General features: G+C 41.1%; 1 protein-coding gene across 1 annotated transcript in view; it reads left to right on the forward strand.

The window, feature by feature from the left end:
* The window catches only part of KCNQ4 (potassium voltage-gated channel subfamily Q member 4), a 518522-nt gene that overhangs the window by 218977 nt on the left and 274597 nt on the right, over positions 1-24948 (forward strand). Inside the window, exon 2 of the mRNA XM_053707227.1 lies at positions 21450-21540. Within this exon, the coding sequence (XP_053563202.1) occupies positions 21450-21540 (91 nt within the window). The remainder of the gene's footprint in view (positions 1-21449; positions 21541-24948) is intronic.

The raw sequence follows: 24948 nt of genomic DNA on the forward strand, positions 1-24948 counted from the left end.
CCTCCTTTACGTCGGTCGAATGACTGGGGAAGGCGGAGCCTAGGAGGGATCATGTGACCAGCTTTGCTGGGCTCTTTGCCATTTCCTGTTGGGGAAGAGAATATCCCACAAGTAAGGATGACGCCGTGGACCGGACACACCGTTGGAGAAAGTAATTTATCAGGTAAACATAAATTCTGTTATTCATGCTTTCAGCTACTTCACTGCAAAGAGCTTGAATGCATATATATATATATATATATATATATAGTATATATATATATGTCTATATGTGTGTACAGATGTATTTATGTGTTTTTATATTTCTGTAAATACATATACACACATAAAAATGCATTAATACACATATATATACATTTATATATACATACATATTAACCTTTCTATCGATCAATCTAAAATGATGTTCTAGATCTGAATAAAAAGTCTTTATGCTTAGATCTTGTTTTAAATGAAAATATAACAAATAGAATCAAAAAGAATATACTAAGCCGAATACACAAAAAGGTATCAAATTTATGGTGTATTGGATATCTTCATGCTTATTCAGCTCTTGATACTGATCTATACTTCACATTAACAGCTAACTGTTTATTAATCATGTAGTTGCTAACTGTAGTTAGTGATTAAATTCTTGGTTCTGTGTTAATGCTTGGTTTTTATTGTAAGTTGGGAGATTTATGACCATTTCTCCTTGGTTGTCAATTACGGCAGGGGGGGTACCAAATATTGGTATGCATCAATCATATCTCTAGCGATATACTTCTGCTAGTGATTCAATTTCAGGTTAGGAACACATTTATTGTTCATTTATTATATCAAGGATACCATTTGATACTACTATATTATCAGTATAAGCAATAACAATTACTCTCCATCTTGCCCCAGTTCGTAATTTTAATATGAACCCTGTTTTTTAGTTTTATCTTAATAAAAGTTATATTTTAAATTTTAGAGTCTCAGTACCTTACCCATGACCATTTGATATTTGTCCTGTTACGAATTAACAAGTGACAATTTTTTGCTTAACACTTTTTCTGGACTCTGGAGTGCTATTTGTGTATGCTTAGGTGGATCTCCCCCTTCCATTTTCTTATCAATAAGTATCATACACAGCACCTCCCCTTTAATCTACAGTGACAATACTGTATTGTGGATTTCATAAATAGGGCAGTAGTCTCTAAACATGTAAGGTAGTGCCATTGGTTTCTTATCTCTGTTTATATTGTATTTAAGGTAATTAAGCTGTTTGGTTGTATTTATTAATGTCTCAAATAAAAACAATGACTTTATGCTTTATATTAATATAAGAGTTGTCTCTATCAGTCAATGAGCAATCTATCCACACTTATGCACCTCTAGTGGGAAAAGACTCAGGACCCACATTCCTTAAATATAGCGGAATTCTTACCTTGTACTAAATTTAATGTAACTTAGTAATGGGTGGTTAGCCAGGAGCTTAAAGGGACAGTCTAGTCAAAATGAAACTTTCATGATTCAGAAAGGTTATGCACATAAGCCAGGGGTAGTTGTAAACGTATACTGTCCTGAAAAAGTGAAAAGTAGACGTCTGTAGACGTCCTTTAGGTTAATGACCTAACCATAAAACACAATACCATATGCAGGAGTTCATTGGAGTGAAGCAGCTGGTGTTGTGCACAGACCAACTAATTGCAAACCAACTAATAGATTAATCGATTATGAGATTCGTTGACAACTATTTTCACAATCGATTATTATCGATTATGACGATTAGTTGTTGCAGTTCTAGATGGAAGCATTAAATTGTCTAAAATGTATTTGTACCCTGTAGCTTTAAAATAACCCTTCACTGGAACTAAAAAGGCCTAGCCCAAAGCCCTGTAAAAAAGCCCCAGACCAGCTATTCTGAAAATGTCAACACTACAATAGACTAAGTTATATGGACAAAAGGCATTTGAGTGAGAGAGAAAAAAACCAAGTCCATATGATTTTTTGTTCCTGCAGCATCTTTGAATACAATGAACTCTTATCAACTTCTTACCTTAGTGCATTATCCCTTTAATCTTTAAAATATTCCAATTAAAGAATGAGAGGGTTCTTCTTCCAATTTAACCTGTGATATTATTTCTATTTTTAGGGACCCCAGAACAAATAAAATATGTGTTATTTTTCACAGTAAATGGTTTCACCATTTCTCCAATATTTTGTAGATGAGTGGGGACAAGGCTTTGTGTGCTTGTTCTTGTGAACAGCTAGCTCATCATAGATATATATTAGCAGAGGATTTATTTATAGACAAGCATTCATGGTAAAGGAGAGAAATTGGGCAGGTAATTGGGAGCCAGGCGCCCCTCCTCTGCTTCCAGGCGGTGTCCAGCACACAGCAAGATGCATTCTCTGTGAGTCTGGGATTTTTGCTGAGCTGTTCAGGCACCAGTTTCTGTTTTCCGATGGGATGTTATGTGCGTTGGCATATTAAGGGCAAGGTGTGCCGTCTCCTGAGTGTGCTGCTTGAAGTGATGCAAGGAAAAGTGCAGAAGGGGGGTGTAGTGATAAAAGAGATGTTAAATATTGTAGGGATAGATATATTTGTTTAGTGAGAGTTTAATGCTGGGACAGAAGAGGAGAAGGACAAGTTAGAGGTGTAGTGATGGGGAATGTTAGCATAGGATCAGACCAGTAGATGCCGTTGCAGGGAGAGATATAGGTGAACTTGATAGATACAACTGTGGTGACATCAAGGTTTTTGCCATTACTTCAGTAATAGTGGTGGGATTCCGTGCATATGTACAGGCTTTTGTGTGTTGTTGCATGAGTGTGTGGTTGCGTGTGTGCGAGTGAGCATGTGAGTTCTCATGTGGTTGTGTGCCTGAGTGTATGCATATGTGATTATGTGTGTGCATGTGTATATATTTGTGTGTGCTTGCGTACATTTGTACGTGCATATGCTTACATGTATGCGTCTATATATGTGCATGAGTTTCTGTATGTTTGCATGCATGTGAATGTGTTTTCTTGCTTCCAAGCATGTTAAAGGGATAGTAAACCCAACATTTTTCTTACATTAATCAGAGAGAGCAGGCAATTTTAATCAACTTTCTAATGTACTTCTATTGTCAATTTTTCTTCATTCTCTTGGTATCTTTATTTGATAAAGCAGGAATGTTAGCTTAAGAGCCGGCCCATTTTTGGTTTAGCACCAGGGTAGCTCTTGCTGATTGGTGGCTACATTTAACCATCAATCAGCAAGCTCTATTCAGGTGCTGAACCAAAAATAGGCTGGCCCTAAGCTTAATATTCCTGTGTTCAAATGAAGATACCAAGAGAACAAAGAAAAATTGATAATTGAAGTAAATTAGAAAGTTGCTTAAAATTGCCTGCTCTATCTAATTCATGAAAGAAAAAATTTTGGTTTACTATCCCTTTAAAGGGACATTATACACTCATTTTTTCTTTGCATAAATGTTTTGTAGATGATCTATTTATATAGCCCATAAAGTTTTTTTTTTTTTTTAAATGTATAGTTTTGCTTATTTTTAAATCACATTGCTCTGATTTTCAGACTCCTAACCAAGCCCCAAAGTTTTATTAGAATACCGACGTAGTATACCTACTCCAGCTTGCTTCTGTTTGTGTAAAGGGTCTTTTCATATGCAAAAGAAGGGGGAGGGGGAGTGTCTTATTTCCCACTTGCAGTGGGCTTTCCGACTGCCTTTTCAACAGAACTAAACTGAGAGCTTCTAAGTAAGTTTTTAAACCGTTTTAGGCCTCGCTTCCATTGAGTCGTAATTCAGTTTGCGTGCACTCGCAAACCAATAAATATGCTGTCGGAAGCAATATCGTTTATCGACTGTTTCCAATGGCGCGTTATACCTCGATATTGGCAGCCGGACTTCGGCTGCCGAAAAGATCTTTGCGTCCCATAGAAAGTAATAGAAGCCGTTAATCGATAAATTATACCAGGTTTCCAATGAAAGCGCTAACCGTTAATACATTGTCGGAGGCTGTCGATACATTGAGATATATTACCCCCAGCTCAACTAGGTGTAAAAGAGGAAAATTGTGCTTTTTGAGACCTATTTTCTATTGAAATTATAAAACTTGCAAATAATGCAAGTGTTTTAATGTAGAAATAAATTGTTATAAGTAATATTTATTGTTGTCTCATGTATAGAAATAGTTGAACTTATATTCTAATAGAAATATCAGTATATATTTAAATATAATAATATATGCAAGAACATATCTACAGAATGCAAACTAGACCTATGCCTAGGGCAGCAAGAAATATTACTTATATTTATGAAGTGTTAAATATAATTATATTAGAAAATAGTATTTGATTATTAAAAATATGGATAAGTGTTTTTTTATTTTTCTTGAGAGGCGATCACAGGTAAGAAGCACGGACGTTAAACGTAAATTCTATAGCGTAAGGTCGGGTTACCTTAGCAACTAATTGATTTTCAAGAAATCCGACGTCAGATGGAAGCGTTAACACAACGTTAACTTACAGCTACACGAAAAGAGCGACTGCGCGCAACACGCTAATCTTTTCAATGGAAACCTGGTACTAAAATGCAGCCGTAAATTACTTTTAGCTGTCGGCCGCTTCGGTAGCTTACGGCTCCATTTTTAACGACTCAATGGAAGCGAGGCCTTATACTGGATTTTTATATCAGTATCTGTGCATCTTATTCTTTATAGTAGTGTCTATTACATGCAGTTATATGAAAATGAGTGTATACTGTCCCTTTAATGTGTGCTTGCACGCATGTGTTTGTTTGTGCGTATGAGTAAGTGTGTGCTTGTGCGTGTGTACATGTGTGTATGTGTGTGCATGAGTTTATGTGCTTCCATGCTTGTGTTTGTTTGCTTGCATGCATGTGTGTGTACGTAGGATTGCATGCACCTGCGTGGTGTGTGTTCCTGTATGCGAGTATGTGTTTATGCATGTGCGTAAGTGTGTGCATGCCTGCATGCATGTGTGTGTATGTCTTTGCTTGCTTGTGTTGCAGTGAAAAAGAGTTTGAAAACCTAGATTCTAATACATCAGAATTCCAATATAGATATTTGTATCTTAGTCACTTATAGTGGCTTTATTATAATCACATGAAACCTGTCATTGTTTTATGTTTTAAAATCCTTATACAGTTTAAATAGAATTTTCAGATAGAGGGTCATTATCGGTCAGTTAGGAGTGAGGACAGGCCATCTAGTTTATTGCTCATGACATGAGCTCTGTGCTCCCTCTATTGGTAATGTTTAGGAAATGCAGGTCCAAAAAGTAGAAGCAAAAACTGTAAAATTCTTGGCCACTTTTGTTCTTTGGAAACCTTTTCAGCCCTTACCTCAAAATGGTTAACCTACACCAGACTTTGACAAATGTGTATCATCATTTATTTAAATCCATTATAGTAGCAGTGATTTAACCCTTTTATTCTCCACGTAAGAAAGGGTTTTAAATCATTGTCACACTGGAGGTAATAATTTAAACTCATGTTTGCCTGTAATAAACAAACAAAACATAGGCTGCAGTAATTGTCTGGAACACCCATGCAGCAGCAAATTAACTCTTGGGGCGCGATCCGATATCGATCGCAGTTTGCGGCGCAAGCGAGGGAACCGGCGTCGCCCGCAGTTTCAGCTCGCAACTCGAGCTATCCCATATAGGTCGCCGTCAGATGCTAACGTGCCGTAAGTCTGACAAACCAGCGATGTCCAGAAATCTGCGTAAGTACAAATTTCTGGCGTCGCCAGTGACTTGCGCCACGTTAGAAACTGCCGGCGCCTATAAAACCTGACTAAAGTCTAAAACACCCGCACTGTCTAACACGCCTCCCTAACATAGCCCGCACTGTCTAACACGCCTCCCTAACATAGCCCGCACTGTATAACCCTCTATCCGCTATCCCCCCTCACTAGCCTAACAATAAAAATGCTATTAACCCCTAAACCGCCGCTCCTTTACCCCGCCGCAACCTAATAAAATTATTAACCCCTAAACCGCCGCTCCTTTACCCCGCCGCAACCTAATAAAATTATTAACCCCTAAACCGCTGCTCCCGTACCCCGCCGCCAGCTATATTATATCTATAACCCCCTAAAGTGAGCCCCTAACACCGCCGCCATCTATATTAAAATTATTAACCCCTAATGTAAGCCCCTTACACCGCCGCCATCTCTATTAAAATGATTAACCCCTAATTTAATCTACCTACCCCGCCGCCAGCTATATTATCTATATTAACCCTAAGTATATTATAGTTAATATAGGTATTACATTATATATATTAACTATATTAACCCTAATTATATTAGGGTTAATATAGTTAATATAGTTACTATAGTATTTATATTAACTATATTAACTCTATCTAACCCTAACTAAATTTATATTAAATTAATCTAATTCATTTATAAACTAAAATATTCCTATTTAAATCTAAATACTTACCTATAAAATAAACCCTAAGATAGCTACAATATAATTAATAATTACATTGTAGCTATGTTAGGGTTAATATTTATTTTACAGGTAAATTGTTAATTATTTTAACTAGGTATAATAGATATTAAATAGTTATTAACTATTTAATATCTACCTAGTTAAAATAATTACCCAATTACCTGTAAAATAAATCCTAACCTAAGTTACAAATACACCTACACTATCAATAAATTTAATAAACTACTAACATCTATCTAAAAATACAATTAAATTAACTAAACTAAATTACAAAAAAAACAAAACACTAAATTACAAAAAATAAAAAAAAGATTACAAGATATTTAAGCTAATTACACCTATTCTAAGCTTCTAAGCCCGCTAATAAAATAATAAACCCCCAAAATAAAAAAAATTCCCTGCCCTATTCTAAATTCAACAAATTTCAAAGCTCTTTACCTTACCTTTTGTGGGGCATGCCCCAAAGAATTCAGCTCTTTTGCATACAACAAATACAATACCCCCCCCCCCCATTACAACCCACCACCCACATACCCCTATTCTAAACCCACCCAAACCCCCCTTAAAAAAGCCTAACACTACCCCCCTGAAGATCTCCCTACCTTGTCTTCACCACACCGGGCCGAACTCCTGATCCGATCCGGGCGATGTCTTCCTCCAAGCGGCAAAGAAGAATTCTTCCTCCGGCGACGTCTTCCTCCAAGCGGCAGCAAAGTCTTCATTCTTCCAGCGGCATCTTCAATCTTCTTTCTTCGCTCCGCCGCCGCGGAGCATCCATCCCGGCCGACTGCTGAACTTGGAATGATGTACCTTTAAATGACGTCATCCAAGATGGCGTCCGCCGAATTCCGATTGGCTGATAGGATTCTATCAGCCAATCGGAATTAAGTTAAAAAAATCTGATTGGCTGATTGAATCAGCCAATCAGATTCAAGTTCAATCCGATTGGCTGATCCAATCAGCCAATCAGATTGAGCTCGCATTCTATTGGCTGTTCCGATCAGCCAATAGAATGCAAGCTCAATCTGATTGGCTGATTGGATCAGCCAATCGGATTGAACTTGAATCTGATTGGCTGAATTCTTTGGGGCATGCCCCACAAAAGGCCCTTTTAAGGGCTGGTAAGGTAAAGAGCTTTGAAATTTGTTGAATTTAGAATAGGGCAGGGAATTTTTTTTATTTTGGGGGTTTATTATTTTATTAGGGGGCTTAGAATAGGTGTAATTAGCTTAAATATCTTGTAATCTTTTTTGTAATTTAGTGTTTGTTTTTTTTTGTAATTTAGTTTAGTTAATTTAATTGTATTTTTAGATACAATTAGATGTTAGTAGTTTATTAAATTTATTGATAGTGTAGGTGTATTTGTAACTTAGGTTAGGATTTATTTTACAGGTAATTGGGTAATTATTTTAACTAGGTAGATATTAAATAGTTAATAACTATTTAATATCTATTATACCTAGTTAAAATAATTAACAATTTACCTGTAAAATAAATATTAACCCTAACATAGCTACAATGTAATTATTAATTATATTGTAGCTATCTTAGGGTTTATTTTATAGGTAAGTATTTAGATTTAAATAGGAATATTTTAGTTTATAAATTAATTAGATTAATTTAATATAAATTTAGTTAGGGTTAGATAGAGTTAATATAGTTAATATAAATACTATAGTAACTATATTAACTATATTAACCCTAATATAATTAGGGTTAATATAGTTAATATATATAATGTAATACCTATATTAACTATAATATACTTAGGGTTAATATAGATAATATAGCTGGCGGCGGGGTAGGTAGATTAAATTAGGGGTTAATCATTTTAATAGAGATGGCGGCGGTGTAAGGGGCTTACATTAGGGGTTAATAATTTTTATATAGGTGGCGGCGGTGTAAGGGGTCAGATTAGGGGATAGATAAGGTAGATGGCGGCGGTTTTAGAGGCTCACAGTAGGGGGTTAGTTTATGTAGATGGCGGCGGGGTCCGGGAGCGGTGGTTTAGGGGGTAATAACTTTATTAGGGATTTCGGGGGGGGGGATCGTGGTTGACAGGGAGATAGACATTGCGCATGCGTTAGGTGTTAGGTTTATTTTAGCAGATCGCGGTTGACAGGGAGATAGACATTGCGCATGCGTTAGGTGTTAGGTTTATTTTCTAGTTAGTTTAGGGAGTTACGGGGCTCCAATAGTCAGTGTAAGGCTTCTTACGGCTGCTTTTTGTGGCGAGGTGAAAATGGAGTAAGTTTTCTCCATTTTCGCCACGTAAGTCCTTACGCTGCATATTGGATACCAAACTGCGCGGGTTTGGTATACCTGCCTATGGCCCAAAAAACTGCGGGCGACGGCAGAAATATACGGGCGTAACTTCTAGGTTACGCCGTATATGTGATACCAAATCCGCGCAAATATTGGCGTCGCCGGCTTTTGCGGGCGACGCTTTATATCGGATCGACCCCCTGATTGCTCAATATACATGGGGACTGAGGGGTTAAAAAACTGCTGTGTAATACACTTGCATTGGTGTTTTAACCTTTTGATTGTATTGAGCACACATAGCATAAGTAAGGTTTAGGAGTCCGAGACAGATTATAAGTGGAGCGCAAAATATCGCTTTTGCTAAAGCAATATTTGCACTCCACTTTGTAATACCAGCGCACGGTGCACACAAATGTGCAAATTTCCCCGTTTGCTGGCGTGCAATAAATTATCGCACCACTTGTACTGTAGCCCTTAATGTAATGGGTCTGGGTCAGCCATTTATAGGGTGATGCCTCTGTTAGCACCACAAGTAAGGTGCTGAAAATGAAGATATCTTTGAGCCTGGATGTGTTGGTAGTGATTTGCAACTCTTTCAGTGCGTGCTGCTGTGGTTGTAAGCAAATCACCTCTCTCCTGGCCACAGCGTTTGCTGGACAATGAGTTACATCTTATAGGCACCATGGCTCCCTGGCACCCAGTATTTGTCAAGTCTAACATACAGACTTAAAGGGACAGTCAACTCAATTTTTTTTTATTGTTTTAAAAGATAGATAATCCCTTTATTACCCAATCCCCAGTTTTGCACAGAAAACATGGTTATATTAATACACTTTTTGTCTCTGTGATTACCTTGTTTCTAAGCATCTTCTGATGGCCCCCTGATCACATGACTTTATCTATTAACAAGAACCAGTTTATGATACCTAGGTATCCAACTATAGGGGGCGCTATTATAAAAACAAAAAAATATATAAATTATCAATATTTAGTATAAAACAAATGACAAGTAATATACAAACATATGACTCTTACAGATGACAACTTAACTGAGTCCTTGACCTAGGCAAGGTAGCGTAAGCCAATGTTCAATAAAGTCCTGAGATCTTCTGTAAAATTCTGTTTAAAATATCCAATGTAATTGATAGTTGGGTGATCAAACTTGGGAGGCAACTCCTCTTACACCAAATAAAGCAACCTACGATCTGTGAAGGAGAATCACAAAAGAGAGGACGCCTCCTAGTGCAATATTGCAAGATAAATGGCACAGATAGAAAAAGGTGAAGATTGAATACTCACAAAAGAAGCAGCACCTGTGTGCTGATTGAGACAAGCTGGGGAATCGCAGTGACCCAGCTACACTGATCCTGTAGCAGGATGATGAAATCCAATGTATCCAAACAAAAAATCTGCAAGAAGAAATCACAAAAAAAGAGCGCCTCCTAGTGCAATATTGCAAGATAAATGGCACAATTAATCAAATGTGAAAATAATATACTCACAAAGAAAGTAGCATCTGTGTGGTGATAGAGACAAGCTGGGGGATCACAGCGACCCAGCTACACTGATACTGCAGCAGGATGTTGTTAACCAGTGTATCCAATAAACAGGCTTAGGCTTCCATAAAAAGTAACAATTTATTGTCCAATTGTTAAAAATTCAAGGGATAAAAACAGTAATACCCCAGTGCATAAAAACCTAAGGACTTAGAAACATATAGAAATTTAGAGGTTTAAAGTTATAAAGTTTGTTAATATAACTATGTTGGTTGTGTAAAACTGGGGAATGCATAGTAAAAGCATTATCTATCTTTTTAAACAACACCAATTTCTCCAACATAGGTGTGTCCGGTCCACGGCGTCATCCTTACTTGTGGGATATTCTCTTCCCCAACAGGAAATGGCAAAGAGCCCAGCAAAGCTGGTCACATGATCCCTCCTAGGCTCCGCCTACCCCAGTCATTCTCTTTGCCGTTGTACAGGCAACATCTCCACGGAGATGGCTTAGAGTTCAATCTTAGATCTCAAGATCTTAAACAAGTTTCTCAAGGTTCCATCGTTCAAAATGGAAACCATTCGAACAATTCTTCCTTCCATCCAGGAAGGTCAATTCATGACCACGGTGGATTTAAAGGATGCGTATCTACATATTCCTATCCACAAGGAACATCATCGGTTCCTAAGGTTCGCATTCCTGGACAAGCATTACCAGTTCGTGGCGCTTCCTTTCGGATTAGCCACTGCTCCAAGGATTTTCACAAAGGTACTAGGGTCCCTTCTAGCGGTACTAAGACCAAGGGGCATTGCAGTAGTTCCTTACTTGGACGACATTCTGATTCAAGCGTCGTCCCTTCCTCAAGCAAAGGCTCACACGGACATAGTCCTGGCCTTTCTCAGATCTCACGGATGGAAAGTGAACGTGGAAAAGAGTTCTCTATCTCCGTCGACAAGGGTTCCCTTCTTGGGAACAATAATAGACTCCTTAGAAATGAGGATTTTTCTGACAGAGGCCAGAAAAACAAAACTTCTAAACTCTTGTCAAACACTTCATTCCGTTCCTCTTCCTTCCATAGCGCAGTGCATGGAAGTAATAGGTTTGATGGTAGCGGCAATGGACATAGTTCCTTTTGCGCGCATTCATCTAAGACCATTACAACTGTGCATGCTCAGTCAGTGGAATGGGGACTATACAGACTTGTCTCCGAAGATACAAGTAAATCAGAGGACCAGAGACTCACTCCGTTGGTGGCTGTCCCTGGACAACCTGTCACAAGGGATGACCTTCCGCAGACCAGAGTGGGTCATTGTCACGACCGACGCCAGTCTGATGGGCTGGGGCGCGGTCTGGGGACCCCTGAAAGCTCAGGGTCTTTGGTCTCGGGAAGAATCTCTTCTACCGATAAATATTCTGGAACTGAGAGCGATATTCAATGCTCTCAAGGCTTGGCCTCAGCTAGCAAAGGCCAAGTTCATACGGTTTCAATCAGACAACATGACGACTGTTGCGTACATCAACCATCAGGGGGGAACAAGGAGTTCCCTGGCGATGGAAGAAGTGACCAAAATCATTCAGTGGGCGGAGACTCACTCCTGCCACCTATCTGCAATCCACATCCCAGGAGTGGAAAATTGGGAAGCGGATTTTCTGAGTCGTCAGACATTACATCCGGGGGAGTGGGAACTCCATCCGGAAATCTTTGCCCAAATTACTCAACTGTGGGGCATTCCAGACATGGATCTGATGGCCTCTCGTCAGAACTTCAAGGTTCCTTGCTACGGGTCCAGATCCAGGGATCCCAAGGCGACTCTAGTAGATGCACTAGTAGCACCTTGGACCTTCAAACTAGCTTATGTATTCCCGCCGTTTCCTCTCATCCCCAGGCTGGTAGCCAGGATCAATCAAGAGAGGGCGTCGGTGATCTTGATAGCTCCTGCGTGGCCACGCAGGACTTGGTATGCAGATCTGGTGAATATGTCATCGGCTCCACCATGGAAGCTACCTTTGAGACGAGACCTTCTTGTTCAAGGTCCGTTCGAACATCCGAATCTGATCTCACTCCAGCTGACTGCTTGGAGATTGAACGCTTGATCTTATCAAAACGAGGGTTCTCAGATTCTGTTATTGATACTCTTGTTCAGGCCAGAAAGCCTGTAACTAGAAAAATTTACCACAAAATATGGAAAAAATATATCTGTTGGTGTGAATCTAAAGGATTCCCTTGGGACAAGGTAAAGATTCCTAAGATTCTATCCTTTCTTCAAGAAGGATTGGAGAAAGGATTATCTGCAAGTTCCTTGAAGGGACAGATTTCTGCCTTGTCTGTGTTACTTCACAAAAAGCTGGCAGCTGTGCCAGATGTTCAAGCCTTTGTTCAGGCTCTGGTTAGAATCAAGCCTGTTTACAAACCTTTGACTCCTCCTTGGAGTCTCAACTTAGTTCTTTCAGTTCTTCAGGGGGTTCCGTTTGAACCCTTACATTCCGTTGATATTAAGTTATTATCTTGGAAAGTTTTGTTTTTGGTTGCAATTTCTTCTGCTAGAAGAGTTTCAGAATTATCTGCTCTGCAGTGTTCTCCTCCTTATCTGGTGTTCCATGCAGATAAGGTGGTTTTACGTACTAAACCTGGTTTTCTTCCAAAAGTTGTTTCTAACAAAAACATTAACCAGGAGATAGTCGTACCTTCTTTGTGTCCGAAACCAGTTTCGAAGAAGGAACGTTTGTTGCACAATTTGGATGTTGTTCGCGCTCTAAAATTCTATTTAGATGCTACAAAGGATTTTAGACAAACATCTTCCTTGTTTGTTGTTTATTCTGGTAAAAGGAGAGGTCAAAAAGCAACTTCTACCTCTCTCTCTTTTTGGATTAAAAGCATCATCAGATTGGCTTATGTGACTGCCGGACGGCAGCCTCCTGAAAGAATCACAGCTCATTCCACTAGGGCTGTGGCTTCCACATGGGCCTTCAAGAACGAGGCTTCTGTTGATCAGATATGTAGGGCAGCGACTTGGTCTTCACTGCACACTTTTACCAAATTTTACAAGTTTGATACTTTTGCTTCTTCTGAGGCTATTTTTGGGAGAAAGGTTTTGCAAGCCGTGGTGCCTTCCATTTAGGTGACCTGATTTGCTCCCTCCCTTCATCCGTGTCCTAAAGCTTTGGTATTGGTTCCCACAAGTAAGGATGACGCCGTGGACCGGACACACCTATGTTGGAGAAAACAGAATTTATGTTTACCTGATAAATTACTTTCTCCAACGGTGTGTCCGGTCCACTGCCCGCCCTGGTTTTTTAATCAGGTCTGATAATTTATTTTCTTTAACTACAGTCACCACGGTATCATATGGTTTCTCCTATGCAAATATTCCTCCTTAACGTCGGTCGAATGACTGGGGTAGGCGGAGCCTAGGAGGGATCATGTGACCAGCTTTGCTGGGCTCTTTGCCATTTCCTGTTGGGGAAGAGAATATCCCACAAGTAAGGATGACGCCGTGGACCGGACACACCGTTGGAGAAAGTAATTTATCAGGTAAACATAAATTCTGTTTTTTGTGTTGACTGTCCCTCTAATACTTTACCTAGCATGATACAATATCCTGCCACAGCTACCCACCTTCACATAGGTTTACAAACTTGTGCTCTCCAGTTTATCTTTGCTCCGTACTCCCCTTCAAACGTCATATCCATCTACCCAGTCATGTCAGCTTATTTACACAACCCTGCCATAAAGACCAGTTTTCACCAATAAAGTTTAACAATACCCTCATTCACTCTCTCCTCTCCAAAACTGACTATTATACATTTATTGTTACTGGCTATTTACCTCTCCCAACTCTAACATCCATCTGTTCTTAACAGTGACTACATATTTCGTATAAGATCTGGTTTATGCAGAAATGCTTAAGTCCAGCTTGAATTCGATCTTACTACATAATCATTTATAATTATCTACTTTGTTTTCCATCTTAATACAAGGAGAGTCCACGGCTTCATTCATTACTTGTGGGAATACAGAACCTGGCCACTAGAAGGAGGCAAAAACACCCTAGCCAAAGGCTTAAATACCTCCCCCACTGCCCTCATCCCCCAGTCAATCTTTATCTTTCGTCACACAAGGATGTCAGAGAAGGGCATGAAGATTCGGAGTAGTCTCTTATAGAGGGAAGTACTCTTCGGAATGGGACTGGAGTTTTAAGTAGTCTTGACAGCCTCTCAGTGAGAGCATTGACGAATGTTAGGGTCTGGAGATGCAGGGAGAGTCTTTCTGTGAACCCATCCATACTTGTATTAACAGCTCCTTAAGCAATCAGTGTTGACGAGTTTTACTGCCTGCTTTCTATCACTCAAGTCCATGTCAGGAGCGATGCTACAACACTGTCAAACTTGAGAGGCCGTGTTCCTGTTCCACGGAGTAGATTCTGGTGAGATTGTTTTATTTTTTATACCTGTAATGATAACTGAAGAAGACAGGGTCACAGTGTGACTCCTTTTGTTTGTATAGAATCAAGGGTTAATATCTCCGGAAGGTGATTATTGAACAGGGTGGATTTATGTATGATTACTTTATTGTGTTTTTGCTGCGATGTGTGAGCTGTGGCTATGGCAATGTGTGAACAGTCAGGTTTTTCCTTCGTTTTGATTACTGCGCAGCCTGTTTAGTTTGGCACTCTTTCTCTCGGCTGCAGGGGCGGTCCTGCATGGCACTCCATGTGACCTGGTATGGCCTTATTCTCTTCCTTTTCCTGACCATCGGTTGCAGGAGACGATAGCGGTTTCTCAGTGCCTGTGTCATAGGAGGTGGTGAGTGCCCCGGCCATTGGGGTATAAAGGTGCCATTTATTTTTTCTATAGTCCATATTAAAGGCACAAGCTATGGAGGACTCTGATGCGTTAGAGGGTACTCGCTCTTTGCCTAAATCTAATGCCTGTGTTTATTGTGAGGAGGCTACTGTATATCCGCCTGCTCAACTATGTTCCACATGCCTTGTTAAAATAGTGATATCTAAAAAGAACAAGATGTTTAGTACCACTGAGCCGTCCACCTCTGAGGGGTCTCTGTCCCGCGAGGTGCATTCCCTACAATCATCTCCATTTACATATGCAGCTCCCTAGTGCACTACTAATCCTCCTGCGGGAGGGGCTCTGTGGCCGCCAGTTTTTGCTGATCAGTTGCAAACGGCGGTGTCTTTGGCCTTCAGTGCTTTACCTCCCACTGCTAAGCGCAAGTGAAAGGTTAAACATTTCTATCCTGCCCAGGGGTCATGTACTCCGTTGGATGTATCTGAGACTAGATTATCCGCTGATGCAGAGGACTCTCATACTTCGGAGGACTCTTTCTCTGGGTCGGAATCTGCGGCCTCTAAACCTCCGGCTGCGGAGGAACCAGACTTTAGGTTTAGGATGGAGCACTTACACCTTTTATTAAAAGAGGTGTTAGCTACTCTAGAGGTTTTGGAATCGAAGTTACCAGAGGAACCTTCTATTCCTAAGCTTGATAAAGTCTATGAGGACATGGTGGTGCCCCAGACTTTCCTGGTTCCCATAAAGATGGCAAATATTATAAAGAATAAATGGGAAACTCCCCTTCTTCTTCATTTAAGAAATTGTTCCCAGTTCCTGATTCTCAACTAGAATTGTGGGGATCTGTCCCTAAGGTGGATGGAGCTATCTCCACGCTCACTAAGTGCACCACTATAGTTCGTCATTAAAGGAACCCATGGACAAGAAATTAGGGACCCTGTTAAGAAAGATGTTTCAGCACACGGGTTTGTTTTTTAGCCAGCAGCAGCGATGGCTGCAGTGGCGGGAGCCGCTACCTATTGGTGTGACTCTCTGTCTGAGATGATCGAGGTGGAGACTCCCCTCGAGGAAATACAGGAAAGAATTAAGGCCCTGAGGGTAGCTAATTCGTTTTTCAGTGATGCAAATATGCAGATTATTCGCTCGAATGCCAAGACATCAGGCTTTTCTGTTCTGTCCCGAGTGCCTTGTGGTTGAAGTTGTGGTCTGCTGACATGATGTCCTAATCAAGATTACTTTCCCTTCCATTTCAAGTAAAGGTTCTTTTCAAACCAGGCCTGGACTCTATCATATCCACGGTCATGGGGTGCAAGGATGCCTTTCTACCGCATGATAAGAAGAATAAGCCTAAGGGTCCTAATTTTTGTCCCAAACAACAGCAGCCTGCCTCGAAGCCCGAGCAGTCCAAGGGATCTTGGAAACCACCTCAGTCTTGGAAAAAAGCCAAGCAGAGCAAGATGCATGCAGAGACTAAATCGGCATGAAGGGGCGGCCCCCGATCCGTCTCTGGATCTCGTAGGGGGCAGACTATCTTGTTTCATGGAGGCTTGGATGAGAGACGTGCAGGATCCTTATTGCCCAGGGTTACAGGATAGGTTTCAAAACTCACCCTCCCAGGGGCAGATTCCTTTTTGTCAAATCTATTGTCAAGACCAGAGAATCGGGATGCCTTCCTAGAGTGCGTAAGGGATCTCTCCTCTCTAGGAGTAATTGTACCGGTACCTCTAGCAGAAAGAGGTATAGGGTACTATTCAAACCTTTTTGTGGTCCCAAAGAAGCAGGGCACATTTCGCCTGATTCTAGACCTAGAACCTTTATGTGCCAATACACAAGGATCACTTCAGGTTCCTAAGATTCGCTTTTCTGGACCAGCACTTCCAGTTTGTAGCTCTCCCCTTCGGTCTGGCTACTGCTCCGAGAGTCTTTACGAAGGTTCTGGGAGCTCTGCTCGCGGTGGCGAGATCCAGATGTATTGCAGTAGAACCTTATATGGACGACATCCTGGTCCAGGCTCCGTCCTGCCGGCTTGCAGAGGACCATTCGAGAGCTCTTCTCGAATGAAACTTGTTTAAGCACAGAAGAGAAAATAGCACAATCTGTAAAAAAAAATGGTGACAAAACCTTCTTTAGATATATCAGTGAAAAGAGAAAAACTAACAAAGGGATAGTTAGACTCAAGAATGATGATAGAGTAGTGGAAGAAGATAAACAAATAGCAAACTGTTTAAATGATTACTTTTGGTTTACGAGTTGTGCGTTATGAGTGAAAAAGCATCGTTATGGCTCTTTTTCACTACTGCTGGTATTACAGGTGTTGTAGGTATAGCTGTACCGCACACCTTTTTGGCTGTCACGCAACGTAACTACCGCACCTTTCAAAAAGTCCTTTTTCAATGGGACTTCCATAGCGCTGGTATTACGAATTTGCCTGTCTGGCCAAAAAGTAAGCGGTACAGCCTATAACTACAAGATCTGTACCACCACCTGAAAGTCAGTAGTTATGAGTTTTACATTACAAAACTGTACCATAAAACTCATAACTAAAGTGTTGCAAAGTACACTAACACCCATAAACTACCTATTAACCCCTAAACCGAGGCCCCTGCCGCACCGCAAACACTAAAATAAAATTATTTGCCGGGATTTACCGCCAGTTCCTTAAAGGGACAGATTTTGGCTCTATCTGTGTTGTTGCACAAGAAACTCGCTGAGCTTCCTGATATACAGTCTTTTGTTCAGGCTCTTTCCAGGATCAGGCCTGTATTTAGACATTCTGATCTTCCTTGGAGTTTAAATGTGGTTCGAGCTTTGAAATTTTATCTTCAGTCTACGAAGGATTTCAGACAGACTTCAGCATTGTTTGTTATCTATTCGGGGAAGCGCAAAGGGCAGAAGGATTCTTCCACTTCCCTATCTTTTTGGCTAATAAGCATGATTTTGGTTATGTGACTATGGCCGCGAGCCTCTCAGGATGGGGAGCTGTTTGGGGTGCTAGGAAGGCACAGGACAGGTGGAGTCAGTTGCTTCTTCCGATCAACTTCCTGGAACTTTGAGCGATCTTCAGTGCTCTGAGGGCTTGGCCACTCCTGGGTTCGTCCCAGTTCATCAGATTCCAGTCAGACAACATTACCTCGGTGGCTTACATCAACTATCAGGGGGGAACGAGAAGCTCCCTAGCCATGAGGGAAGTATCTCGGATTCTGGAGTGGGCGGAGACCCACAACTGCTCGCTTTCAGCGATCCACATCCCGGGTGTGGACAACTGGGAAGTAGATTTTCTCAGCAGACAATCGTTTCAACTGGGGGAATGGTCTATTCACCCTGAAGTGTTTGCAGAGATTTGCATCAGATGGGGGCATTCGGAGATAGACCTCATGGTGTCCAGACTCAACTTCAATCTACCCAGATACGGCTCGCGGTCCAGGGATCCCCATGCAGAACTGATAGATGCCTTAGCATTGCCTTGGGGATTCAACCTAGTCTACGTATTTTCTCTGTTACCACTTCTACCTCGAGTAGTGGCCCGCATCAAGCAGGAGCAAACATTAACTATTCTGATTGCTCCGTCGTTGTGGCCGCGGAGGATGTGGTTTGCGGATCTGGTGGAGATGTCATCATCTCCTCCATGGAGGTTGTCCTGTAACAGGGATCTGCTGGTACAGGGCCCCTTTGTGCAGCACAATCTAGATTATCTGAGGCTGACTGCGTGGAGATTGAATGCTTAGTCTTAGCCAGGAGAAGGTTTTCTGAGAGTGTGATTGATACTCTCATTCAAGCCAGGAAGCCGGTCACCCGAAGCATCTATCATAAGGTGGGGAGGGCCTACTTACGCTGGTGTGAGACTTGTGGATATTCCTGGCATAAGGTCAGGGTATCCAGGATACTTTCCTTCCTCCAGGACGGCTTGGAGAAGGGACGTGCCGCCAGTTCCTTAAAGGGACAGATGTCGGCTCTATCTGTGTTGTTGCACAAGAAGCTTGCTGAGCTTCCTGATATACAGTCTTTTTTTCAGGCTCTATCCAGGATTAGGCCTGTATTTAGACATTCTGATCCTCCTTGGAGTTTGAATGTGGGTCAAGCTTTGAAATTTTATCTTCAGGCTACGAAGGATTTCAAACAGACTTCAGCATCGCTTGTTGTCTATTCGGGGAAGCGCAAAGGGCAGAAGGATTCTTCCACTTCCCTATCTTTTTGGCTGATAAGCATGATTTGCTTGGCTTATGAGACAGTGGGACATAAGCCTCCTCAGAGGAATACGGCTCACTCAACTTGAGCTGTAGCTTCTTCTTGGGCCTGCAAGAATGAGGTCTCTATGGAACAGATTTGTAAGGCAGCTACCTGGTCCTCCTTACATACTTTTTCAAAGTTGTATTTGTTTCCCACAAGTAATGAATGAAGCCGTGGACTCTCCTCATATTAAGATGGAAAACATAAATTATGGTTACCTGATAATTTAATTTCCATCTGTACGAGGAGAGTCCACGACTCCCGCCAAGTTCTCCGTTGGGTGGACCTAAATTTCTTTTGTTTTTCTTCTGGCACCATTTATACCCTGATATTTTTCCTACTGTTCCTTGTTCCCTCGGCAGAATGACCGAGGGATGAGGGGAGTGGGGGAGGTATTTAAGCCTTTGGCTGCGGTGTCTTTGCCTCCTCCTGGTGGCTAGGTTCTGTATTCCCACAAGTAATGAATGAAGCCGTGGGCTCTCCTCGTACAGATGGAAATTAATTTATCAGGTAAGCATAATTTATGTTTTTACATCCATATCTTAATAGTAAAATGATGCTTTAAAAATACAAAAATATGCTGATTAGATAAATAGTGATACTATGTTATGTTGATGGGGAAATTAATTTCCCATACTGCTTATGCCCATGAATGCAATCTTCTGTGCATAGTTTTCTGTTCTTAGCACTATAACTATAAAGTATTTATTTAAAAAACATATTTAAAAGAGGGGAAAAAAACATTATTTGACCATTAACTACAGTACAACTGCATAATCAACAAGAGCATCATTTTACTTTAATTTACAGTCTCCATGTGACAGCCATCAACCAATCACAGACTCATATACATATATACTGTGTATGAATATACATGCCCAGTAGGAGCTGGTGCCTCAGAAAGTGTGCAAATAAAAATACTAAGCACAAATTGATAATGGATGTTAATTGGAAAGTCTCTTAAAACGGCATGCTCTGTCTGAATCATGAAAGTTTAATTTTGACTTTAGTGTCCCTTTAATTGAAGTTGAAATGTTGATGATTTAGGAGTAAAGTGCAAAGCTTTAGATTGTATAAAGAAAGGTTGATGTAATAACTAGACATGGGCATTTGGCATCTTCCCTAGCTGCTGAGAGCAGAAGTAGACGGCCCCTCGTTGACTTTGGCTCTTTTTGGAGATTTAAGCTTGTGAAAGATCACTACACTAAAGTTTGGATTTGCACAGATCTTAGTGCGGTGATCTTTCACAGGCATAAATCCAGCTCTGAAAAGAGCCAAAGTCAACAAGGGGGCGTCTACTTTCCCATCGTGTAGTAACAACCTCCCGGTCGAGGAGGTATGGGCAAATTATATTATGAAATTAAAGAATGTGTATGATGCTATATTTAGAATTATTGTAGCATTTTTGATAAAGTAAATACTTTATTTCTACAATCTTGCAATAAATTAACATTTTAGGTGAATGTTTTCAATTAATTAATGCCTTGTTTGCTGCAATTGTTTTTCAATAGCCAACTTTCCCCCACCACTTGCCTTATTTGGAGGAGTCAATCCAGACTTGTTACTGAAGTAGACATAGCTAGACAGTCCTTTTGTTAGTTAAGCTTCAATTGTTTTACACATTGTAATCAATTCTGCTAATGCCAATTAGGGACAAGTATGCACAGGGTTAGGCTTGTGAAGCCTGCTATGTACACTTTGAGTTATTAGAAATGGAAAAGCCTCGATTATCAGCCTTGAATATCAGAAAAAGGAAAATAAATAATGAAAGTATACCGCAATTTTTTTTTTACAATGCATAATTAAACATTCTAAATTACAATCTAGGTGTGTACTGTCCCTTTAAGAGGCTAATGAGTACATGGGGGGCTGTTGCATTAATCTCCTGTTCTTTGATTCCACAAAGCATTCCAAAGCTGAGCACCATTACGTGAAAACTATAGCATTGCTTAAAATAAGACCATTTAGTAAGAGTGGTCACCTATAGCTAACCAAGTAGCAGTTTTGTTTTTGTATTTAAATGTATAGATTTATTGTAACACTGTTATGTAATATATGCAGCTTTAATCCCACTCTGTGTTTAATTTCACAAACATACACAGTGAAATCACTTTCAATAGTTCATATTCTTTTAAAACAGCCTTAGAGCTGTTCCTGTAATTCATAGCTGTGTTCTGTATATTTGATATCTCTCCTGTGCTCTCTGCAGATTCTTCCTTGTATTCAGCTGCCTGGTGCTCTCCGTATTTTCTACCATCCCTGAATATCATAACTTATCAAACAAAGGCCTCTTCATACTGGTGAGAAGCTTATCTCTTTCTATCTGTCTATCTATCTCTCAGTTTCTATGTATCTTTCAGTATCTATCAGTATCTCTATCTATCTCTCAGTATCTATCTTATCTATCTATCTATCTATCTATCTATCTATCTATATGATTGTCTCTCTGTTTCACATTCTTCCTTTGTTCTCTACCTTATTCGATTTCTCTCCTATTGAAATATGACTATTTCTGCTTCCTTCACCTTTATCCATCTCTATACCTTTACCCTTGTTCCCTTTCCCTACTCCGTTCTATCTAACTCTATCTCTACATAGCATGAAAAACAGTGTTGTTTACAGTAATATTTTCACTTAAAGGGACATTGTACATTGTATTTTTCTTTGCATCATGATTTGTACATGATCCATTTATATAGCTAATATGGGAGTGGTTTGGTAACAATCTATCGTTTGGCTTAGGTGTTTTCCATCCTAATGGGAGGAGAGTCCACAGCTTCATTCATTACTTGTGGGGATTAAGAACCTTGCCACCAGAAGGAGGCAAAGACACCCCAGCAAAAGGCTCAAATACCTCCCCACTCCCCTCATCTCCCAGTCATTCTTTGCCTTTCGTCACAGGAGGTTTGCAGAGAAGTGTCGGAAAATTCAGAGTAGTCTCTTATGGAGGGTAGTACTCTTCGAAATGGGACTGGAGTTTTAAGTAGTCCTGTCAGCCTCTCAGTGAGAGCATGGGTGAATGTTAGAGTCCGGAGATGCAGGGAAAGTTTTTCTGTGAAACCATCCTGACTCAGATTAACAGCTTCTTAAGCAATCAGTGTTTACGAGTTTCGCTGCCAGCTTTGTGCACTCAAGTCCATGTCAGAAGCGATGCTACTAAACTGTCACATTTGAAGGGCCATGTTCCTGTTCCACGGCATAGATTCTGGTAAGATTGTTTCATTTATACACATATGATAACGCAAGAAGACAGGGTCACAGTGTGTCTCCTTTTATCTGTGTAGAATCAAGGGTTAATATCCCTGGAAAGGGGATTATTGAACAGGGGGGATTGATGCACAATATCTTTAGTGTGTTTGGTTCTGCGTCATGTGTGAGATGAGGCTCTAGCAATGTGGAACAGTCAGGTGTAGATCGGAGCGGCCTTTTTTGGCGCGTTTTCTCTATAGTGCAGGGGCGGTCCTGCATGGCACTCCATGTGACCGGGTGTGACCTCTTCAACTTCCTCTTTCCTGATCGGCAATTGCGGGAGATGTAACGGTTTCTCTGTGGTCCGGGTCATAGGAGGTTATGAGTGCCCTGGGCCATTGGTTTATAAAGGTGCCTTTTTAATCTATCTAGTCCGTATTAAAGGTGCAATCTATGGAGGACTCTGATATGTTAGAGGATATCCCCTCTTTAATTAAATCTAATATCTGTGTTTATTGTGAGGAGGTGCAGGTTGATCCGCCTGCTCAACTGTGTTCCACATGCTTTGATAAGATTGCAATATCTAAAAAGAATAAGATATTTAGCACAGGCGTCTTCTAGACCTCCGGCTGCGGAGGAGCCAGATTTTACGTTTAAGATGGAGCATTTGCGCCGAAACTTCCGGAAGAAACATCAATTCCTAAGCTAGATAGGGTTTACAAGGACAGGGTGGTGCCTCAGTCCTTTCCAGTTCCTGTGAAGATAGCTATTATTGTTAAGAATGAGTAGGAGAAACTGGGCTCATCCTTTTCTCCCTCTACCTCTTTTAAAAAGCTGTTCCCAGTTCCGGACTCTCAGCTTGAGCTATGGGGGGCCATTCCTAAGGAGGATGGAGCTATCTCCACACTCGCAAAGAGGACAACTATTCCCCTCGAGGATAGCTTGTTGTTCAAAGAGCCCATGGATAAAAAATTAAAATCCATGTTGAGGAATATGTTTCAACTAACGTGGTTTGTTTTTCAACCGGCAGCGGCGATCGCTGCGGTAGTGGGAGCGGCTGCCTACTGGTGTGACACACTGTCAGCTATGGTCAAGGTGGAGACCCCCCTCGAGGAGATACAGGAAAAGATTAAGGCCTTAAGGGTAGCTAATTCTTTTATCTGTGATGCTAATATGCAGGTTATTCACCTGAATGCCAAGACATCAGGTTTCTCGGTTCTAGCCCGCAGGGCTCTGTGGTTAAAGTCGTGGTCTGCGGACATAACTTCCAAATCTAGATTACTATCCCTTCATTTCCAGGGGAAAGTTCTTTTTGGCCCAGGGCTAGACTCTATCATATCCATGGTTATGGGAGGCAAGAGTGCTTTCCTTACGCAGAATAAGATGAATAAGCCTAAGGGCTCTACTTTTCGTCCTTTTCGTTCGGACAAGTCTCAACGCAGCAGCCTGCTGCGAAGACCGAGCAGTCCAAGGGATCTTGGAAGCCAGCTCACTTTTGAAACAAATCCAAGCAGAGCAAGAAGCACGCCGAGACAAAGTCGGCATGTAGTGGTGGCCCCTGATCCGTCTTTGGATTGAGTAGGGGGGCAGACTTTCTCTGTTCACAGAGGCTTGGATGCGAGAAGTACAGGATCCTTGGGTTCTGGAGGTTATCACCCAGGGTTACAGGATAGTGTTCAAGACTCATCCGTCCAGGGGCAGATTCCTCCTGTCAAACCTATCCTCACGACCAGAGAAGAGAGACACCTTCCTAGAGTGCGTGAGGGATCTCTCTGAGTAATCGTTCCAGTACCCCTAGCAGAAAGGGGTCTAAGGTACTAGTCAAACCTTTTCGTGGTCCCAAAGAAGGAGGGCACATTCCACCCAATTCTGGACCTAAAGTGCCTAAACAAGTTTCTGTCAGTTCCATTGTTCAAAATGGAGTCTATCTGATCGATTCTACCCCTAGTTCAAGAGGGGCAATTTGTGACGACAATAAACTTAAAGGATGCTTACCTTCACGTGCCAATCAACAAGGACCACTTCAGGTTCCTAAGATTCGCTTTTCTGGACCAACACTTCCAGTTTGTGGCCCTACCGTTCGGTATGGCGACTGCCCCAAGAGTTTTTATGAAGGTTCTGGGAGCGCTGCTCGCAGTAACGAGAGCCAGAGGTATGGCGTTGGCTCCTTATCTGGACGATATCCTGGTTTAGGCTCCATCCTGCAGTCTCGCAGAGGACCATTCAAGGGATCTTCCTCTTCTCCTTCGATCCCACGGGCGAAAGATAAACAAGAGAAAGAGTTCTCTGTTTCCCAGCAACAGGGTGGAGTTCCAGGGTACGATAATAAATTCCATATGTCCATATGAAGACATTCTTGACAGATCAGAGATGTTCCAAGATTGCGTCCAGCTGTCTTGTCCTTCAGACCTCCTCAAGGCCATCTGTGGCCAGGTGTATGGAAGTGATCGGGCTTATGGTTTCCATCATAAATGTCATTACTTTCGCCAGGTTCCATCTAAGACCTCTACAGTTATGCA

The sequence above is a fragment of the Bombina bombina genome, chromosome 3 (genome assembly GCF_027579735.1).
Source record: "Bombina bombina isolate aBomBom1 chromosome 3, aBomBom1.pri, whole genome shotgun sequence".
Taxonomy (NCBI): Eukaryota; Metazoa; Chordata; class Amphibia; order Anura; family Bombinatoridae; genus Bombina; species Bombina bombina.